General features: G+C 42.7%; 2 protein-coding genes across 2 annotated transcripts; one reads left to right on the top strand and one right to left on the bottom strand.

The window, feature by feature from the left end:
* Positions 1-302: 302 nt before the first annotated feature.
* Positions 303-6694, top strand: LOC131662735 (V-type proton ATPase 16 kDa proteolipid subunit c). The gene is made up of 3 exons (XM_058932605.1): positions 303-658; positions 2204-2393; positions 2604-6694. The coding sequence occupies exons 1-3, from the start codon at positions 580-582 to the stop codon at positions 2806-2808; spliced, it is 474 nt and encodes a 157-aa protein (XP_058788588.1). The 5' UTR covers positions 303-579; the 3' UTR covers positions 2809-6694.
* A 470-nt stretch (positions 6695-7164) lies between these two features.
* LOC131662877 (eukaryotic translation initiation factor 4 gamma 2) lies at positions 7165-14385 on the bottom strand. Its single transcript, XM_058932848.1, is given in 7 exon segments — positions 7165-11084; positions 11153-11458; positions 11554-12449; positions 12665-12799; positions 12876-13785; positions 13787-14074; positions 14158-14385. Coding segments are annotated over 7 exon segments (2844 nt in total). The 3' UTR covers positions 7165-11003.
* Positions 14386-21205: the final 6820 nt, after the last annotated feature.

Below are 21205 nucleotides of genomic sequence, written 5' to 3'. Positions count from 1 at the left end.
TCGCGTAAACCAACTAAGAATCGTGATTGCACGACAGGCATAAAGCAAGAAATTTCGGGATGGAAAATGGGTAAAAATCTCGCGGCGAAAGGTGGTCACGCGCTTAGCGATTCAAGTGGCGCTAGCTCCGTCACCTTCTGTTCGTTACTGGCTGCTGACGTCAGCCTGTTGGCCGTCACGAGGACGCGAGTACGTAGCCCGATTGGTTCGCGGCTTGGCAATCGACCAATGCGACCGGAGAACTGGGAGCTTCCGGCAGTGGTCCGTCACATGACCGGCTCACGCTTTTCGCGCAGCCTCCATGTTTGCCAGTGCTGTGCCTGTACTCTGCTCGGCTGCTGGCTGCTATTGATATACTAGTGTTAGTCGTGTCGCCGAAGGCGTGTGTGTCTGCAGAGATAGAGCGAGAAAGAGCAGTCGAGAAACGAGCGTGTAAGCGAGCGAGTTTGAGAGAGTGAACGAGAGGGAGAGCGAAAAGAATTAAAAATACATAAGGAAGACTCGCTCGGGAGGAAGGCGGCTTTTAGCAAGCACGAGTTCGTGAAATAGCCACAGCCACATCACACACACAGAGTCATCATGTCCGAAGGCACAGATAACCCAATCTACGGACCGTTCTTCGGCGTTATGGGTGCCGCGTCGGCCATCATCTTCTCCGGTGAGTTAGCTTACATATGCACTCACGTACACAGCTGTACACGCACGAGCGTACCTCGTGACCAGGTGGGCGTCAACCGTTAAGTCGCTCAGGGATTCCCGTACACGGAAAGTGCGTGTGCATCCGAACGGGTCGCTCGCGATCTCTTAATCGCGAGAGAATCACCGCCATTTTCCCATTTGCCGCCGCTCAATTATCCTCGCCGTGGCTGCTCTTCGGCCAGTCAGCTCACTTCCCAGAATATGTCATCGACAATATTCGCGAGCCGAGCTCGCGCCAATTTCGCTGCTCTCCGTCCCTTGAGCTTTCGCGAGCTCTTACCAAACTCTCCGTCGTCGTTATCGTGCTGTACATCCCTATCTTCGCAATATCGCTCCTCTCGTCCGGTGATTCATCATGATTACCGGACTTGAGCAGTATCAGCATGTACGATACGGAATGAATGAGCGGGCCGAGCAAATCCACGAGAGCAATTAGCATTTTCAGGGATCGGAGGAGTTTCGATCGGTCGTCTAAGACGAGTAGAGGGTTGGCGGCGCTCGGGTTGCTCGCTCGTATGCGCGCGTCCCTTTTTCGCTACGTCGAATGGCCAGGCAGCAGCTCGGCAAGGAATCAATACGAATCCCTTGGCCAACGCTCTCCGCTGCCGTGTGGCACTCTTGCGCGAGAGAAAGCGGCTACGATTGATCGGCGCCGTGTACAAGAGACAGAGACGACTGCATAATTGAGATGACGTTCTTTCCAAAAAACGCGAAATGCATCGCTCGAGAGCCTTGAGACACGGCCAAATGGGCCAGTCGTTGCTCGGTCACGTGGTTGCGCGTGTCAGGCAAAGCGCGAGAGCGAAGACGACGGTGGTGCTGCACCGAAACAACCACGCCTCCTCGTGCAAGCGCGTATACGTCGCGAGCATGAGGCCGTCATGTGACCGAGCAACGTGAGAATCATGTGACCATCGGGACGTATGACTGCCTCGAGCCGTCCGCGCCAGACCTTTGGGGAGAACTCCCGACGACGACGATGATTCAACTTTGCTTACTTATCACACTAACTTTTACAGTTTAGTTGGCAAATTCTTCATTAATCTATTATATGATACCACCCACACTACGTTAGGCATCGAGTCATGTTGCATTCATATGTGTGCGTGCGCGCGCGCGCGTGTGTGTGTGTGTGTGTGTGTGTGTGTGTGTGTGTGTGTGTGTGTGTGTGTGTGTGTGTGTGTGTGTGTGTGTGTGTGTTGTGTGCATGCGCGCGCGCGTATGTATGTATGTGTATATCGACTAACGTAAACGAAGCGTAAACGAAAAAAAAATACCAAGCCAAAACTGTATTATGTAAAGACGGAAGCAACTGATTAGCGTGCATCGAAGAATTTTTAAAAATGACCGTAATCGCGAAGAATCACTGCTCGTCTGATAATACTAGCTATTCATCGATACATCGATAAACACACACGTAAAGACATTTGCGCACGTACAAAAGTTAAGATAAATACATCGTACTATAAGTAGTTAATTAATTGTATCGAATGGAAATTTGCAGCCCTTGGTGCGGCGTATGGCACTGCCAAGTCGGGTACCGGAATCGCAGCTATGTCTGTGATGAGGCCCGAGCTTATCATGAAATCCATCATTCCTGTGGTCATGGCAGGTATCATTGCTATTTACGGTCTTGTTGTGTCCGTACTTATCGCCGGTGATCTGAAGGAGCCCTCACAGTACCCATTATTTAAGTAAGTACATGTATTTTACATACGCGACTTGTCGCTCTTAATAGAAATCTCAAGCAAACTCGCATTTCCGAACTCGATTCGCGAGCAAAACTCAATCAAAATCGTCGAGACTGTTTGTCCGTTCGTTGTTGTGATATTCGAGTAAGCCAACATTAACAAATGTCATAGCACACGGGATTAACTAATTATATATCATTTAACGATTTGCAGAGGTTTTATTCACCTGGGTGCTGGTCTGGCGGTAGGTTTCTCGGGTTTGGCCGCCGGATTTGCCATTGGCATTGTGGGCGACGCCGGTGTGAGGGGCACAGCTCAGCAGCCACGTCTCTACGTCGGTATGATCCTGATTCTCATCTTCGCTGAGGTATTGGGTCTCTACGGTCTCATCGTCGCCATCTACATGTATTCTAAGTAGATCACGCGGTGGTGTTCTATACCAACCGCCGCTGCCGCGCGTGCGAACGAGAGCAGAGCGAACGACAAACAAACAAAAAGACGCTCACAGTCATGGAGAAATCAAAGTCATGATTTTCTTCTTCGCGAGATATTGTAATATCTGAGGTTTTAAAACAACAGCATCAAACAAGCGGTGATCCTACGCTTAAAACTATTAATTGAAAAAAAAAACATCATCTCCGATTGATTGTTTGTTGAGAGCCCATATCATACATTACAAGAAACACCACATTTACAAGATATTGAAAAAAATCACAAAAATGCTTTGTTCGACTATTGTTGAATTTTGAGTGGTATATGGCAGCTTAATTTGTCGTTTATTATTTCTCTGTATGTGTCTCAATTTGTTTTTTTTTATTATATAGCGAGCTATTCTTTGTGTTAGTTTTAATTATTGAATAAAATTTATTATAATTAGGGAAACGTGAGAGATACTCGCCAACCATTGTACAATTATTATACATACTATTACCATTATTATTATTATTCGTAGAGTTAAAGACACGAGAAAGTCTGTTATTTTAAACAAAACGGCTCTTGTCTGTTATCACTACTTTTTTTCTTTGGGAAAAAAATCTTTTGAAAAGGTTATTATTATTGTTGTTGAATCTTTTTTGTTTTTTAAAACTTGTACCATGGAAAAATAAAAAAGACATGCCTAAGAAAAAAACGCGATTCGTGGCTGTACTGAATCATTTATCGCCGGATCTCTTACCGTATTTTCATGGATGGAGAGAAGGATTGAACATACATACATTATAGAAATATATATATATATATATATATACATATATATGGCTTTTTTTAAACAATTGCTAAAGAATAAGAAAATCATGATTTTGATTTGTAATTGTGATCCGATAGTCTGGTAAACCGACCGCTTAAACGGATTGGCACAACCCTGACACCGACTATTAACAAACAGTATAAAGAGAGCGTGATCGCGTAGTGGCAGGAACACTATTATCGTTTGTCGCCTGCGCCATCCAACCGACCACTTCGCTTCCGAAACTTACTCGTATAGCCGTGTATATCGTTTTAGCGAGTTGTCTTCTTTTTATTGACTTATCAAACATAACATAACATAACAATCTTATACATTTTCAAACTGAACCATCAAGTGATGTAATTTCTTTCTCTGCATTCTTCATCTCAATTGATATATACGTTACGATGTTATTGTTGTTAAATTAATTCTTTAGACTCAAGGCATTTAACGTTCAGCTGCATGTAAGAAATAAAACCAGTTCAAAGTAAAAATGTTTTTACGAAGTGTCACTCGCTCACGGAAGTGTTTGACGTGTGTGAAAGAGAATGAGAGAAAAAAACGAAAGAAAAAAAAGTTTGAAAATATTAGATGGCTCGGAGGGCGCAAAGGAAGTTGACGTTAGGAGAGCAGGCGGCAATAATGATTTAAGAGTTAAAAAAAACTACACAAGAAAAGAAAAGCAAAAGAGACACATCGATGAGAAGCTAAAGAGATGGTTAACCAAGCCCATATCCCATACCGATACCTTTATCTTTCATCATTGTATAGTAATCATTTTTAGCCTAGATGGAACAATTGAATTGATTGATTGAAAACTTATTGGCTCTACTGAATGTATAAAGTATATTATTATAAATGAAGGATAAAAAAAGGACGAAGATAAGGCGGTGAAGAAAAATGTTTATCGATAAATGAACACTTAGCACAATTATATAAATATATAAATATATATAAATATATGTATACATATATGAAAAAAAAATGCAAGCGATGCGGCGACGATGATACAATACTGTTTATAACGAAAAAGTAAAATGCAAATTAAACTCGAAGCTAGCCTGATAGAAAGAGAGAAAGAGCGAGCGAGAATATGTGAGAAAGAGTGAGAGTCAGCGAGAGAAAATTTTGAAATAACCGGCAAATGAAAGTTTACGGAAAACACACATTCGGCGCGCCATTGATGACAAAGAAAAATAATAACGAAATAGTATTATAGTTGCTAAGGAGGCGCGAGAGTTGAATCCTACCACCAATAGTGTGTTTTTTGTCGCAGGATTGAAAATAACAAGTGAAAGAACGCAAAATAAATTAAAGCAGCAGGCTCTCAAATTAAAAATTTGTACATTCCATATAAAGAAAATAAAAAAATTATGAAAAAGAGAGAGAGAGACAGAGAGAGAGAGAGAGATAAGTTTGTTGGGGTTTCTCCAATAAAAATTGACCGACTGCCTTAGGACATAGCGAAGCTTTATACACGTACCTCGCATACAATATGTCTATGTTTTGTTGTTCGGTGCGTGTATCTATGTACTTCGGCGGAGGCGGCTGCGTATGGCCAGCCAAAATAAACATTCTCTCGCGCCTCGTTACGTTGTTTTTTCTTTTTAATCTTGTTTTTTTCGAATTGTCGCTCACACACACACTTGATTAGTAATATGAGTATAGTATTTGCTTTTTTTTTCTCTTTCTTTTCTTTTTTTCTTATCTGCCAATTGTACTTTTTCGAGATGACAGGTTATTTTAGGACCAAGATTACGACGGACAGACGATAAAACAACGACAATATATGTGTTGTAATAATAATAATCGAATTATAAGGCCGGGGAACGCGGTGGTGGTGAATGAGTGAGAGAGCGTGTACACACCCACGAGTGCAAGAGTTGTATCATGTTCTGGTTTGTTTTTTGTTTGGAATATTCCCAAAATTGCACGCGTTTGAGCAAACACACGCTTAACAATACACTTACACGAGATTTATATATAATATACATATATAGTCCTCTCCTCGGTTACTTATAAATAAAACAATTAGCTCTATATATGTGTATATATACATATATACATATATATACACATAACTACGTAAACACGTAAAAATATGTAAGTTTAGCGCTGCTGTGCAGTAGCCTGTGCAGTAGACGAGAATGACGTATATATATATATATATATATATAATCCATTTATGTTTGTACGTTCGTGTAATTCTCCCCCCCCCCCCTCCGCCCAGCAGAGCTGCTTGAAGATCGACTTCGCGAGAGGATAGAGAAAGAAATAGATAGAGTTGGAGTGCATCGATTGAAGGAGAAACGGGCTGAACATATATATACCTATAAATATAATCCGTAATTCAAATATACATGTGAATAGCTGTAAAGCGATTGTACCACGTGTGATGTATATACATACCACAACTTTGAAATTATATAAAAACAAACAAAATATAAGAAAAATAATTTTCAATTGTTTTTTCGCCGCCGGTTATCATTAACTATTATTATATACATACTATGTGCTTTGCGCTGTGTTTAGGGCTTAACAAGTAAAAAAGACGAGAGTATCAACACACATGTTACACATACAATTAGATGGAAAGAGAGAGAGAGAGAGAGAGCGTGAGAGAGAGAGCGTGAGAGAGAGAGAGAACGAACGGGTGTTGAGAGTGCATGCGCGCGCGCGCGCGAAAGAGAGAGAGAGAGAAAATGAGTAAAATTTGGAGCGATCGAAGTGCGAGTGACAGGCCAAGAGCTAGAGCGAGAATAAAGTAGAGCATGCGCTTCTCACGCATATTAAAAAAACCGTTTAGCACAGCCGGAGCCAAGAAGACGACGCTGCCGCCGCCGCCGCTGTGCCCCCTTCCTCTTTCAAACAACCGACAACAAATTACAAAAAGTAAAAACCACGAAATAACAACATCCGCGTAGTAATATCTTCCAGTGTTACTCGTAGTTTCATTGTTGAGCGCTGAGAAGTGAAACTGATCAATAATTATTTATGTTATATGATTCGTCCTCGATGTTATTGAAATGAAAAAGAAAAGAAAAACGTGTTTAATAAAAATTTAATTTGGACAAACAGATTTTTCGTTGGGAATTTGTGATATTTTGTTCCTATCGCTGTATCCAGCTCCCTGCTTCCCTTTTCGATCCAACTAATTACGGGACAACAGTTGCAATCTCAAATATTTCGTTCAACACCATTCGAAAATTACTTTGCTGATCACTTATTTGTATATCTCAAGAATTTGTTGTCCCTTTTTAGCACGTATATACGTCTGAGTTATGCAATGGAATAGATAAAGTAACTCGACGTTATCTTTTATATTTCAAGGTGTTGCTTTCCAAGAAATACTTTTCAAATCTGCCACGGAGGTAGCGTGTGGCCAAATATCAAACCTGTGCGTAAGAATTTGTTCTTCGATTTAAAAATTCTTAACTGTTGGCTATGTATTCCAATGACGGCTTGCTGAAATAACATTTTAAAAATAGATTATGTTACAAGTATATGATAGTGTAAGAAGGGTTGAAAAATCAATTTAAAAGAATAAAATGTTGTCGGTAAGGCTAAGTTTATTCAATTAATGGTTGCAAAACTGTAATTCAAGGCTTTGTTTCAGGACAAATTATAGATTCTTGCACTTACACAATTTTACTTGTTATCTATGATTCGATATAAATTTTCAATTCAAAATCTTCTCATCGTGTTTCTATCTACAAACAAAAATTGATAATTCATTTTACGTAGTTTGATTATCAAAAAAATGAATTGAATGAATTGAGCATTTCCCTATTCTCTTATATAGTATAAAATTAAACTGACTTGTATGTAAATTGCTAAACATGGAACTTAAATTGACAGTGATTGCTTTTCAATAAATAATAGCAACAAAATGATTATTGACTAAAAAACATTATTATGACTTGGTCGTCATAAATCAAACAAAAAAACTCATTTTTTGTCTAAAAACTATGTCGAAATGTTATAAATTCAGAGTAGTAACAAAATTCATACTAAAAATTATTTTATTCTGAGAACTAAGAATTGTCCACATAAAAAAATTGATTAGTATTAGAGAACAAAAAAAAATTCTAAATTGATATATTCTCAACCTGCTTATTATTTTTACTTCAATCTTGCGCGTCACCTTTATCTCACATTTGTAACACAAAATATCGGTAATAATGCAGCGATTATTCACAAAGAAAAAGAAAACAATTAATACTGTCATACTTTCTTTTTCCTTTCCATTATCACACTCGAAAACGAACAAATAAAGACTTTCTACTTTCCAAAAAAATGTTCATTCGTCGCCTCAAATATTTCGTCTCGACGAATGGAAAGTGGTTAGTAGATTTTCATTTAGCGAATGGTTCAACAATACACTAAAGAAAAAAAAGAAAATGTTTAGATGATGCATACAGAAGTTCGTCGAGCTTGCAAAGAAAAGCAGTAAAGTTGAGACATAATGGATGTCTATTCATAATTATCCGTTTCGGTAGACTCGAGCGCGTGTATTACATTGACGAGTTCGAATGACATACGAAGCGAGATTGGGAGACAGAGAATGGATGCATATACCACAGAGAGCCATTAAATATTACATTGATTGTTGCTACAGAAAGAACCACGTGCAAACATACTTTTTGCGCTCAAATAAAACAGAAATATTTCGCTACAGAGTGTTGTGTGAATTTGTTTGAATGGAGATTCTGTGGTGATATCCATCGAAGCGCGACGATTCTTTCGCCTCCGATTGATTAACTTTGTCCTTCAGAAACAGAACTGAGCGAAAGGTACAAGGAAAAAAGTGTAATTGGCTACGTAATTGATAGTTTTGAGTAATTTTCAATATCGCTCTCTCTTTCTTTCTCTCTCTCTCTCTCTCTCTTTGCTAAACGGAACTACATAATGATTCAAAGTACAAAATTTCATTCAGACGAAAGGATGTCTTACATTGAGGTAGAGTCGTCGCACTACGAATTATCTTCAATTTAAATTTCTCTCATTCCGCCTATATTCGCTTACTTTCGCGCCTACGCGACATTACAAACAAAGGATATATTTTATGTGTGAAAAATGGTATAAAGACGTATTTTTTATTCATTTTCATAGTTTTCTTTTTCATATTATAACACTGGAAATTATAGGACACTCGACCGACGCGTTATCAAAAGAACAAATTGCAGTATTCAGAAGACGTCGATGGAAAATATTATTCCTTTTTGCCATTACATTATTAAAAAAAAATGTTTTTATTATGATTTCCATGAAAAAACGATACATTCTTTTGGTCGGTCGGTCGAGTATCACACCAATCAATTATTGCGAAACAATAAATCTAACACAATGTAGTACTTTTTTCCATTTTTTTCTTCTGATACGCTGTTCATTAATTTTTTACTTTTATCCGATTCTCCATTAAATTTGTCTAGTTACGTGATTACATTTTACAGAGAAAACGGATTTACAGAAATAAACGGTCAACCTCAATAACTAGCATTTTTCTTCTCATTAACACTTCAGTCCAGAGATAACAAAAACTTTCTATGTACATGATGAAACAATGATAGTTCCGTATTATTTTACATTCATTCAACATAATTCATTAGTGTATATGCAAAAATTTAGTTTACAATTAAACTTATAAGGGAAAGAAAGGAAAAACAAGCGTACTTTGTCGCAGCACGATTATTGCACTGACATCCAGGCGAAATTTTTTTCAAATTAAATTTGATTTAATCATCCGGGCTGAAGGTTATTAAAGTAAACACTCATACCTTTTCAATCAATTTATTATTAATATCTTTTTTATTATTTTTGCTTGAATCGCTCGAACAACATTTTTACTTGCCACTTTTTTCAACTCAACTATATATGTATATTGTATAATGTAATTGTCTAAATTCAGAGGAAAACTCATAAAGAATAAGAAAGGAAACAAAGGTAAAAGGCTTGAAAAACATTTTGGTCGTCGACGGAACAACCGGAGGAGCTGTTTCACGTTATCTGTTCTTTAATAAATTACACTGAGGCTCGTGTTTATTCATTTGTTTTTGCTTGTGATTTAGTAAGTGTCACTAGTTTTCGCTATGTTATGTTTTTCTTCTTATTAATGTGGATGTGACGCTGGCTGCTGGTTGTTATATAATTAATCGTTCAATCGTATCCCCCTCTTTTTCTTTTTGTAATTAAACTGTTTATATTCATCGCACATACTTTGGGCATAGAATAGGTGACTACGATTGCATTTGCCAGGCAGAGATATTTTGATTGATATAATTCTCCATTTGCCAATGATAAGTCTCTCTTTCTCGTTACTTGAATTTTCCACTACAACGATAAGAAATACACGTTCGAAGCGCCGAAAAACGAAAAGTCTCTCCCTGACGCCGCGAGTACGAATCTTCTTTCACTATAAAATCAAATAGCCGACTTTTTTCCCCTATTCAACTTTCCACGTTTTACACTTTGGGATCAAGGTCAAAGTTTGTTCATAAGAGAGTCGATTATAGAATTATCCGGGTTGAACATTCTCACATACGCGAATGTCACGTGGACAATGCATTTAATTAATAACGATCAATACGCAATAATGATTCATTATAAGTGTAAAAGTTGATACACAGATATAACAGGCTGCTCTCTCCTCTATGCGCAGACAAAAAGACTTATAAAACGTGGCACGTACACAATACTAGACAAAAACTTGGACAATACAAATCATCAGACTAATTTTTTTTACTGATTTACCCTATACTTTTTGTTTCATTTAAATCATGCGTGTATGTTGCTATTTTCATTTTTTCGCATTGCTTTTTCCTCAATCATAAAACAGATACTATTTTCTGCACCAATACTCATTGCTGGCCCAATATCATTTTTTCAACATTTTTTTTTCTTTAATGATAATACAAATCATAATAATATTTCAATATTCAATTATCTAATATATTAAAACTTCCTGTTCGCGCAGAACTATATCAAGCGCCGTTGGTAGTTCTATATTAAACCGTTAATCATTTTTGCTATTTGTTCTGTCTTTATATTGTTGTTTTTGTTCACTGTACCGAAGCTGTTCGCGGTGGTCGCGCGCGCACCAATGTATAAGCTCGCACGCGTCAACAATGCGTTCTTTGTGTAACATTTTTTTTCTTTTTTGATTGCTGGAGGGCACTGACAAGCGCTGACAGGACGCTTGTTGACTTTTTTTCCGGTTTTTTTTTTAATTTTCTTATTTTTTTAGATAGGCAACGTAATTGATGAAACCAAAACCTTCAAGGCTCAGCTAGATTGTGAGATAGTAAAAATCTATCGCAAATCATAGACATATATTTTTTTTGTTATCAGGACAGTGTTCCCTCCCGGGATTTTCTTCTCCTCTTTCCTTCTTAGTTGTCTCCTTTCTCATCTTCTTCTTCGTCCTCATCCTCTGACGGTTGCTCCGCTAGCCATGTCAACCACGCGTTTACCTTAAAGACAAACAAGATCAATGTTTCACGTCGAACCAGAAGAAAAAATTTCATCTTTTAATAATTACCTGGAATAAGGCATCGCCTTTTCCTGGATAAGCATCGTTAACGTCCTCCTTCCAGCGCATAAAAGCATCTTCATCAATAATTGAAAGATCGTAAAGTGCAATGAACCAACGCAATAGCATCCCTTTAGGAAAACCTTGCGATAGGCAGAAGACTTGTAGGGAGTGTACGGCAGTGACCTGGGATTCGATGGTTGGCAAAAGCGTTTGCAGCATACGCTGATATTTGCTCAGTAATGCAACTTCCTTCTCTTGCAGAGATTTATCAGGGATAACAGCTGGATTGGTGCCAAGCGGGAATGTTGTTTCCTGCAGTCGGAGAAATAATTAATAACACGTTAGGCGAAACGATACTTATTATATCAACTAAGTAAATGAACAATAAAATGAAAAAGTTTACAAACCTGCGTGATATATTTTAGCAGTACAGTCATGAGGGCGTTAATAAAGCCTGGATCGGAATGGTGAGATGGGTCGAGCTTCTCCTTGATCCATTTGTAGAGGCTGTTGGGTGAAGGATCACTCTCAAGCTGCTTCCACATATCCCCTTGGATTCTTAGTAACGGGTATAAGAACGTAAGATCTCGATCTTCGAGAATTTCGCCGAGGCGTTCTTTAGTCTTCTCGGCTTCGGGCAGCTGGCTGATCAGATTAACTTTGCTGTCGTTAAAGATCTCCATGAGCGTTTGCTTGTCTTGGATCTTGTGCAGCTGCTGAAGAGTAAGCAAGAAGAGCGGATAGTGCTGGCCGTTCTCAGTAACAGCTGCCAAGTCAGCGAGCTGCATCATTCCATCGATGATTGCTCGAGCAGTGAGTTGAGCAGTGTGCGAGGCGATACACGGCACCGCGCTTTCCTTTTCGGCGATCGAGTTCACCAATTCCTTCCAGCCATCGTGAAACTGCTGAGCATTAATTACATTTTCCTTGCGCATCTGACTGACTAAATTGGCAGCCAAAGTACGCTCGGCGTCATTGCGCTCAGTGCCGTTCGAATAGATCGTATGGACGGCCCAGCGCAAAAAACGCTCAGGAATTTTAAGCTCCTTAAAGGCCGTGATCGCGTTGGGAATGTTGCCATGCGACACGAAGTCGTCCATCAGTGCGTTCACTTTCTTCATCACCTCTTCCTTGGTAGGACCCTTGTCCTTGCGCTCGCGCTTCTGCTTGTCCAGTGGAGCCTGCTTGATTACCACGGTGGCTGGTGGATCTTTAGGGATTAGCGGAGGACTTGGTTTACGCATTGCTGCCGCGCGCATCAACGGCGACTCAGGAATACGACCAGGGAACAAGTCGATTCCTCCTGTACACAAACAAAAATATTTTATTTTATTAAGACATTTGCTGTCGATGTAAAATAATAGGTTACTAGTTAACCCAATTGGCGTATGTTAATAAAATGTTAACGAAAACGAAGCATTCTTAGCAGATCAGTCATTAAATGATGATTCATGAAGAACGTTCTAAATAAACGTCACTAAAGCATAAGAAAGAGTTATGCAAAGACGGTGAAGTTACCGTTAGTAGTCGTGATATTTGGATTGATGTTGGGTTGTTTGAAAGTCATAGAGTTAGCTGAAGGCCTGAGTGATATTTCCTCGGGTGGTCCGATGAGTTTGTGTTTGTTGAATCTGACTGACTCCTTATTGCCGTCTGAAAAAAAAAGGCGAGAAAAATTAAATAAATGTCGACAAGAAAAGCTCGAACGGATAAATCAAAAAGTACTAACTATTGTTGAAGTTCTGAGGCGAGTTGTGCTGTTGCTGGTTGTGTTTACCCTGGTAATTATTCTGGTTGCGATTCTGGTTGGGATAGAAGTTGGCCGGCGGTTGGTTGCGCTGGTTGTGTCGGCCTGGGCCGTAAGTGTTGGACGTGGGCGCAGGCGGCTGTGGAGGTCCAAAGCCATTGGGACTAAAGGGCGAGCTCATAGCGAAGCCCGCCGAGGTGAGCGGTATAATACCGAGGTTGTCGACATCGAAGCTTACGCGGCCCATGCGCCTGAAGAGGTCGCTGTTCATACCGCGCGACCCCGGATCGTCGCCGCGGTTCCTATTATAAAAGGAACCGGGGCCGGAATGCCCGCCGCCGCCGCCACCCTGATGGCCACCGAGGCCGAGGTGACCTTGGCGTCCTGGGTGATCGTCGTTGTCATTGCGAATCTGGTTGATGGGCATGGGTCCCTCGGTGCTGGTGGCCTTGCGCGGCACCCAGCCGTTCTGCCTTAACTCGATGCAGTCGCGCAGCATGAAGCGTATGCGCAGCGGTAGCTCGCTGTTCTTGGCCAGTACGCTCATACGCTTGAAGTACTGCTCCATAAGCAGGGCGCCCTTGTCGGTGTCGAGGATGCGACCGCAGGTGCGCATGATCTGGCAGAGGCACTCGATGTCCTCGGCCTGGTCCCCCCTGGATCCGCCACGCCTCTTGTCCAGTAGCTGCTGTATGCACCTGTGCAGTATCGAGTTGGAGACGATCTCCAGCTTGCCCAATTCGCCGATGAACTTGATGTTGCCGAGCATCTTGCGCTTGGCATTCTGGCGCCGCTCCTCGTCCTCGGCCGAGAGCTCGCCCTGCTTGAGCTCGAATGCCTCGTTGGCCTTGCTACGATTCTCGAACTCCACTCGACACTTGTTGAGCAGCAGGGCGGGTGAACGTACTGTCGTTGCTGCGTTTTCCTCCCGCCTCCTGCTGATGCTGGTGCTGCACATGGTTGTGATTATTGCCGCCTGCTGCTGATGTTGCGCTGCTAATTCCTCGATGATGCTGATGCTGATGCTGATGCTGATGCTGCTGATGCTGCTGGTGCAAGCTGCCACTGCCGATACCTTGCTTTTGCGTGTTCTCAAAGTTCGCACTCTCTTCGGACAGCCGCTTGCACAGCTGTGCGTACATAGAACTGTATTTCGGTTCATCGAGAGCTTTTTCGAAGATCTGCAAGGGAAAGGTGGCTGATTAGCTTACGGTCGGCAGAGAAAGCGGCAATTGCTCAGCGATCCTTTTGTCCTGTTACTCACCAAAAAAATGACACCTTTTAGAATTACATCGGAATTGAGCTCAAGGTTGAGCAAGTCGTTGCTCAGCTTTGCGAACTTTTCCGGTGTGAGCTTGTTAAGAATGCCCCGCACCTTTCTGAAGATGACATCATTTCGGCTTTCTGGGGTGAGCGCATCGCGTCTAATAGTTGAAGGAGGGATCCAGCGTTGCTCAGTGGATAGGGAGCGATTATCGTCCCTAGAAGGCATCGAATCTTTTAGTCTCTTTTTTGAACAACGACAATGCGCCACTCGCTTGCTTTCACTGCTTGAGGGATTGGTGTGGATGTGGGTGTGATGGTGTGTGGGTGTGTGTGTGTGTGTGTGTGTGGGTATGTGTGTGTGCGCGTGTTGTTCAGAGTCAAAGTGATGAGAGTTGAGCGAGGTTTTCTAAGGACTTCGAGGTGAGAGAGAAGCACGGCAGCCGAGACTTTATTGATTAAGGCCCTGACCTTCCTCCCGAGACACGAGAAGCACCCCCCGGTCCTGTGGGGTTGTCCGTTGTTGCGCGTGTTTTGGCCCCCAGAACGATAAATCACGGCACACAGTTTTCGTCAGATGGCAAGCTGAAACACACAAATCAATACCGCAATTAATTATCACGAATACGGAGAAAAGCTCATCGCCGTCCTCGTTCGCCAGGCTGCTGCGCGATTTTCACCGTTGCGTCGGCTTTTATCGCCGACGAGCGTTCGAGCGTGCGCCTAATCCGGTCGACAACAACTTTGCGAAGTAAAGCAAATCCTCGTTCTGACGCTCACGCGCGTGCTCGACACGCCACAAGGTAAAAACAAAAAAAAAAACAACACGATAAGCCGTCCAACTGATAATCAGCTCGACTGCAGTGACGTGCAAACAAAAAAAAAAAAGAACAGAATAAAAAGGCGCGCGCGTGAGGCGACTGTATGTCTTCTCACCTGGCATCTACTTCCAGAGCGAGAAAAGGAAGGAAGAACGCGCTACCTGAAGCGCGTCGTCTGCCTGATTTTTCTTATTATTTCACGCACATAAAATTTCTTCGCTGTACGCGGGCACGGATATATTTGCGATTGAAACTGTTTGTGCGCTTTCTATTTCTCTCTCTCTCTCTCTCTCTCTCTCTCTCTCTCTCTCTCGCTCTCTCGCTCTGTTATATGCTTACTCTACTAGAGAAATCAATATATAAAACGATGTACGTCTATTGCGAAGCCTTCGGTTACGTGATAAAATTGAATGTTCGCTGAAATTGCTGGCGATAGATTTTTCATTTGCCAAACAAAACGGCGTTTCTTCGAAAGCCTGTGGTGAATTTCACGGCGAAACAAAGAGACGACGTTTTGCGGATTCAACGAACTCGTCGACTAATATTCATCGCGCTCACGCACTAGCCGTCATCCTCACACAAGAGAGAGAGGGGCAGGGGGGGGGGGGGGGGGGAATTACGCTTGCATCCCGTGTCCGAGTTGGTTTGCGTCGCGTATCGTGGGGGGTTAAAGATCCATTGCTCTCCCCCACTTGTGCGTGCGTGCGTGCGTGCGTGCGTTTGCGGCAGCGACGGAACGAGAGAGGGGCGACTTTGATCTTGAGGGCAGGATTTCAGGGGAGCCGGGCGCGGTTCTCTCTCTCTCTCTCTCTCTCTCTCTCTCTCTCTCTCTCTCTCTCTCTCTCTCTCTCTCTCTCCTCTCTCTCTCTCTCTCTCTCTCTCTCTCTCATGGTCAGACGGTCAATGAACTTTTCGCGCGTGCGCTTCGGGCTCGCACACGCGTACGCGCGCGGCTGCCAGGCAGGTGCTTCCGTCGCGAGGCGAGAGCAGCAGCTGATTGCCGAAATCCGTGCACGGCGACAACCTTGAACCTCCGCCGTCGCGCTACGCGGACAAAGGAGCAGCGGCGAAAAAGAATTCCAGGCGACGCCTCGGCTCGCTCGCGCGCCCCAGCGACGCGGCTTTTGTCCGACGCTCGCGCGCTTTGTTTCCTCGCGCGCGCGCGCAGCCGACGAGCAGGCGGGCTCGATGGAATTTATTTATAAGTCGCGTCAAGTTTGTTGCTCCGAGCGCGCGCGTCGCGGGCGCCATCGCTTCCTCGCGCGGATTCGTCGCGGCTCTCGCGCAGGACGCGCTCGCGCTTCTTTCCCGCGTGATCAATTTCCTCGGCCAAACTCGTCGCGCGCCAAAGTCTCTTTATCTCTTTTTTTTTTACCGCGAAGATGAGAATCGAATGCCAAGTTGTTGGTGCGACAGGTCAATAACGAGCTCGAGCTGTTCACGTTCGAATGAGCAGTCAACAGTTTACCTCTTTCCGATGTCACGTTCAGAACTCTTCCCTCGGGACGAAAACATCGGGGATGGCAAAATATGCCTCGTGAAACAACACGTGTTCAAAGAAAAATTTATTCGTGCACGCGGAAAGGTATTCGTATGAAAAGCAGAAGGGAATCTGACTCGGAGAACAAAACAATCGATTTGCCCGTTCTTACAAAGAATGAAATGAACTCTTGTTCGGCATTTCAAAAATAGCATCACAATTTACATTTTGACAAACTTATGCTCAACAAGATCACTCTCTCTATAAGTATTTTCTACGTGAAAAGCCACGCAACGATTTACAGAAATCCCCAAAGAAAGTCATGAAAGTCTAATGTTCGTGTAAATAATGATGCTCTCTGCACGTCATTTAAATATTGAGAAGAGCTCAGAAAAGTGAACAGACACAACGCGAGAGAGGGGGGGGGGGGGCACGGAAGCCGACCAATTTTTGGATAATGAAAATGAATGAACACGAAAGAGGTCAGCTGCGAAATCCGAGCAGAGCGAACGCCAAACACAAAAGCCGACCAATTTATTCACATTCAACGTCCATTTTAAATTGATAACGCAGACTCGTTATGTAAAATGTCGTTCGCGACTTTTCAGAATGTTCTCTCTCTCTCTCTCTCTCTCTCTCTCTCTCTCTCTCTCTCTCTCTCTCTCTCTCTCTCTCTCTCTCTGATAATTCGTCTGGCGTCAGGTTGAATTGTGAAAACATTTGCGACGCTTGCATCGACGATGAATTTTTTGGGGCGACGCGTACGAAAAATAATGCGAGGCGTATAAGCCGCATGAACGACCCATAATGTTGCCTCTCGCGCCCGCTCTCCGTGGGCAGCAGAGCCGGAAATAGGAAGAAAGAGAGCACGGAATTAAACGGCGTTTCCGCTCTCCCGCCGACGCATCAAACGAATCGCTGAGGCGACTCGAATTTTCAAAGCTCTCGAACGTGCTCAACAACGAAAAAAAAAGGAAAAGAAATATCAGCTGATGTTTACAAATCGGCGATCAGCTGCTATCTACGACCTCGATTTTGCCGAAAGGGAATCAGTGCGCGCGCGAGAGTGAGAGAGAAAGCGGCTATTCATAGTTAAACGTCATCGTACGCATCAGAATGAAATGTCGTCGCGTATGATAGCAAAAAGGAAAGTCGCGGCGATGTCTTTTTAATCACTTTCGCTCTCGGATCGATCGACTTGTACTATTTTTTTTCCGCAACGCGGGGCTAAATTTAACATTAACCTTCGTCGGCTACGCGAGTTCTTTTGTTTTGTCGCGAGTCGGGGAAATGCCGTCAAGTTTTTGTCGTTGTCTGGTTATTTTGTGCGTGTGCGTGTTTTTATTTTGCGGAAAAAAGAGGCCGCCCATATCAGCTGATGCAACATACAGCGGAAAAAACTCCCGCGAGCGAGTGGGATTAGTTGTGTTGGTTGTCGCGAGCAACTCAACCAATCGGTGGACAGAAAGAAAATGAAGCATTTCGTTGGGAAATCTCATTGCATCGATCATTTTCTAAGTTGATTACGCGATCAGGGAATAACACCGAAGCTTGATTGTGTTTTTTCTTTCGTCGTGATTTCGCGGAAAGAAAAGCCTGCGCAGAAAGAGAAAAGAGCGATCTAGCTAATGACGGATCAATTACATCGCGGCGACGACAACAAACAACGTTCGAAATCAGAGTAAATAATACTTTGACTGTACCGGATACATATCATTGAACGTTCTATCTAAGAGAATTATTTCTTCTTCGAAACAGGCTCCGAAATGTAATGTATTCGCGTGGATAAGGAAAAAACTCAAAACACGAGCGTCATTCGCGCATCAATTTGACATTACGAACAAAAATAGATCCGTGAATCTACGTAAAAGTTCGTGTACGGTTCACGACCTAGATTTCGAGCTAACAATGATGATGTTAGATGTGTAAAAGTCAGATTCTAACAAGAAAACGAAACTCGTCGACAGGAAACCACTCGACTTTATCTGTCTCGTTTATGCAGCGCACACACCTTGCACAATCGAGAACGTTGAATTTACATCCTCATCTGGTATCCTCGAGAAGGATGACATCAGAAACGAAGAGAGTGAGAGAGCCGAGGCAATTTCTCGCCCACCCGCCTGTCGCACCGTCCATAAAAGGCTAAACCGAAGAAGGCTTGGTCTTTCACCAACAATTATTCGAGCCTTTAACGGGTTTCTTGAAAACCTCCAGCGTCTCTCCGCAATACGTCGGGAAGATTGAATAAAAAGTCACCCTCGAAGCTCTAGTTATCTGCGTGGATCGATCTGAGCCCTTTGCGCGCAGCCAGGTAAAATCGTCAACAAAACGTCGTCGAGCATACTCCGAAAAAAAAATCAATATCTCGCATATACCTACTCATCCCCCGAACAAACGAGAGAGCAGAAGTTATAGACGAGAAAAAACACAACATATCTGTTCTTTTACGACATCGAGAAAGAAGCGCACATACGACGAATGGACGCGCACAGTGTATGTGTTTCCGTCGGAGCAGCAGCAGCAGCACACCGGAAGGCGGGGACGACGACTCCATGTTATATTTCGGCGGAGACGCAACACATGCACACACACGCGCGCGCGCGCACACACACCACACACACACACTGTCTGTCCAGAACCTTCGCTCACAGTAATCTCACATTCTCGCGCTCCTGGAACGAACGATCCAAAAGCTCAGTTGGTTACTTACTGTGGCTACTTCCTAGACGATGACCAATGTCTCTTGAACGAGACAGAGCCAACAACGATCTCTCGAGCACGCGCGGCCGCCACGGTCTGCTCTCTCGCTCTCTCTCTCTCTCTCTCTCTCTCTCTCTCTCTCTCTCTCTCTCTCTCTCTCTCTCTCTCTCTCTCTCTCTCTCTCTCTCTCTCACTTTTAGAGTGATGACGACAGAGTGCGTTTTCCTGTACTCGGTTGAGAGACCGTCAAGTGACGCGTTCGCTGACCATACAATATACCAATGTTTATGTTGCTTTGTGCTATTTAAATAATTTTTCAGGAATATGATTACTATTATAATACGAACTAACGAGGCACACATACGCTGTTTCGAAATTTTTAAAAGAAGTATGTGCAATTATTACACAGAAGTGGCATCTTAAAGTAAAAGATTAACAATGAATCACTTGTTTACCACCAGAGAAACATTGATTGAAATTCAGCGAACGATACATTTCACAATACTAAGTTGTAAAGTGCGCGTCCGAAAAAGCGAGAGTAACAATTTTAGCGAGCGATACAAGTGTATTCTAGTTGAGAAAACGTAAGAATGACGTGTAGACCGTGTTAATCGCCCGACATTATCGGCCGTGGATGTCGTGAGAGCGAAAGAGAGAAAGAGAATGCAATGCAACATCGCGGGCGCTCTTGGTTTCTTTTTTGCGATAAACTTGCCGAGGACACGCGACTAGTCAAGAGATAAAATGAGGTTCGCTCATGCCGTGGCAGCAGTGACGAAGGGCGATGTGTGCGCATGATATCGATGGCGGTATCTGACCGAGACCTATATTATTAACCTGGCACACAAGTGCAAGTTAAAAGGTGCTTTTTAACACACAAATACAGGCCAAAAGATGCTTTTTTAAGAAAAGACACTCACTTTTGATCTCTTGCTATGCGGCTGCAGCCCCAGGTGATGTGTGTGCGTTCTTCGTTCGAAGGAAAAGAAAAAGCCAAGAGAGTCCGGACTGGCTGGCACAGAGCTAAACAGAGTGATTAACGCGCGCTAGGTTAACACTATACTTGACCGTGCTTTGAGCGTGTGTCTGTGTAGACTGGCGCGTCGTTGGCCTGATCGCAACACACGCACGCTCACACTGACACACCTACGTTGAGATCTGTCCGTCCGAACTCAATGCAGTCGACGACTCAGCGCTCAGCGTCCGGCGCGCGACTGACGAGACGTAGCTATGTGTTAGTTGCTGCTGTTGCAGCCTGAGAGAAGACCGAGAGAGGGGGACATCTTAATATATGTATTACTATACATGCGGTATGTCTATCTACTGCCGTGTGTGATATGATAAACACGGCAATTTCCCAGATTGAATGTCTTGCGAAGGTTCAGTCGACACTTTTATCTTAGCTATTATTTGCAGCAATCGAATAAATCGATGGCTACTAATTGACTTTTGTGTAGCGAACTTTTTTAACAAAAATTTGATAAATTTGTACGTGGTTACTTTGACTAGCGTCGTGGCTTACTTTTGCGTGCGTGCGCAGCTTTGTTGTTGAGCCTGCGCAAACGTATGATAGGTCGCCTAGCCCATATATAGTAGAACACTTTTTTTAGTTGATTTATAGAACGCGGGGCTTTCGAATTCCATGGCTAATTAATCTGCTCCATTTTTAAGTAATAACGCATTACTTACTTCATTAAACAGACGTTTGATAACAAAAAATGTACGCACAATCTCTCAAAATCCTTATCAACTTGAAACTCAATTGATTTTATTAAAAACCATAATTTAGTTGAATTGCCATTTCCATGAGATTCGACATTGTGATTGATTCCGTCATAAAAGTGTTCAATTGAAACATCAATAAATAAAAGCATTCTAGGCGTGAAAAAAATAAGGATGATTCATAGCAACATCACAGCTTCTAACAAAGAACATTATATAGTGATGAGCTCTCTAGCAACTCACACCAGCAGCGCGAGCGCGCCCGCATACCTCCACATCTATATGAATATTGTATACCTATAGTATACACCTACTCACACGTACGC

The sequence above is a fragment of the Phymastichus coffea genome, unplaced genomic scaffold, assembly GCF_024137745.1.
Source record: "Phymastichus coffea isolate CEN01 unplaced genomic scaffold, Cenicafe_Pcof_1.1 PCOF00028, whole genome shotgun sequence".
NCBI lineage: Eukaryota > Metazoa > Arthropoda > Insecta > Hymenoptera > Eulophidae > Phymastichus > Phymastichus coffea.
The sequence above is the reverse complement of the archived record's forward strand: the minus strand, read 5'-3'. Positions and strand labels throughout refer to the sequence as shown.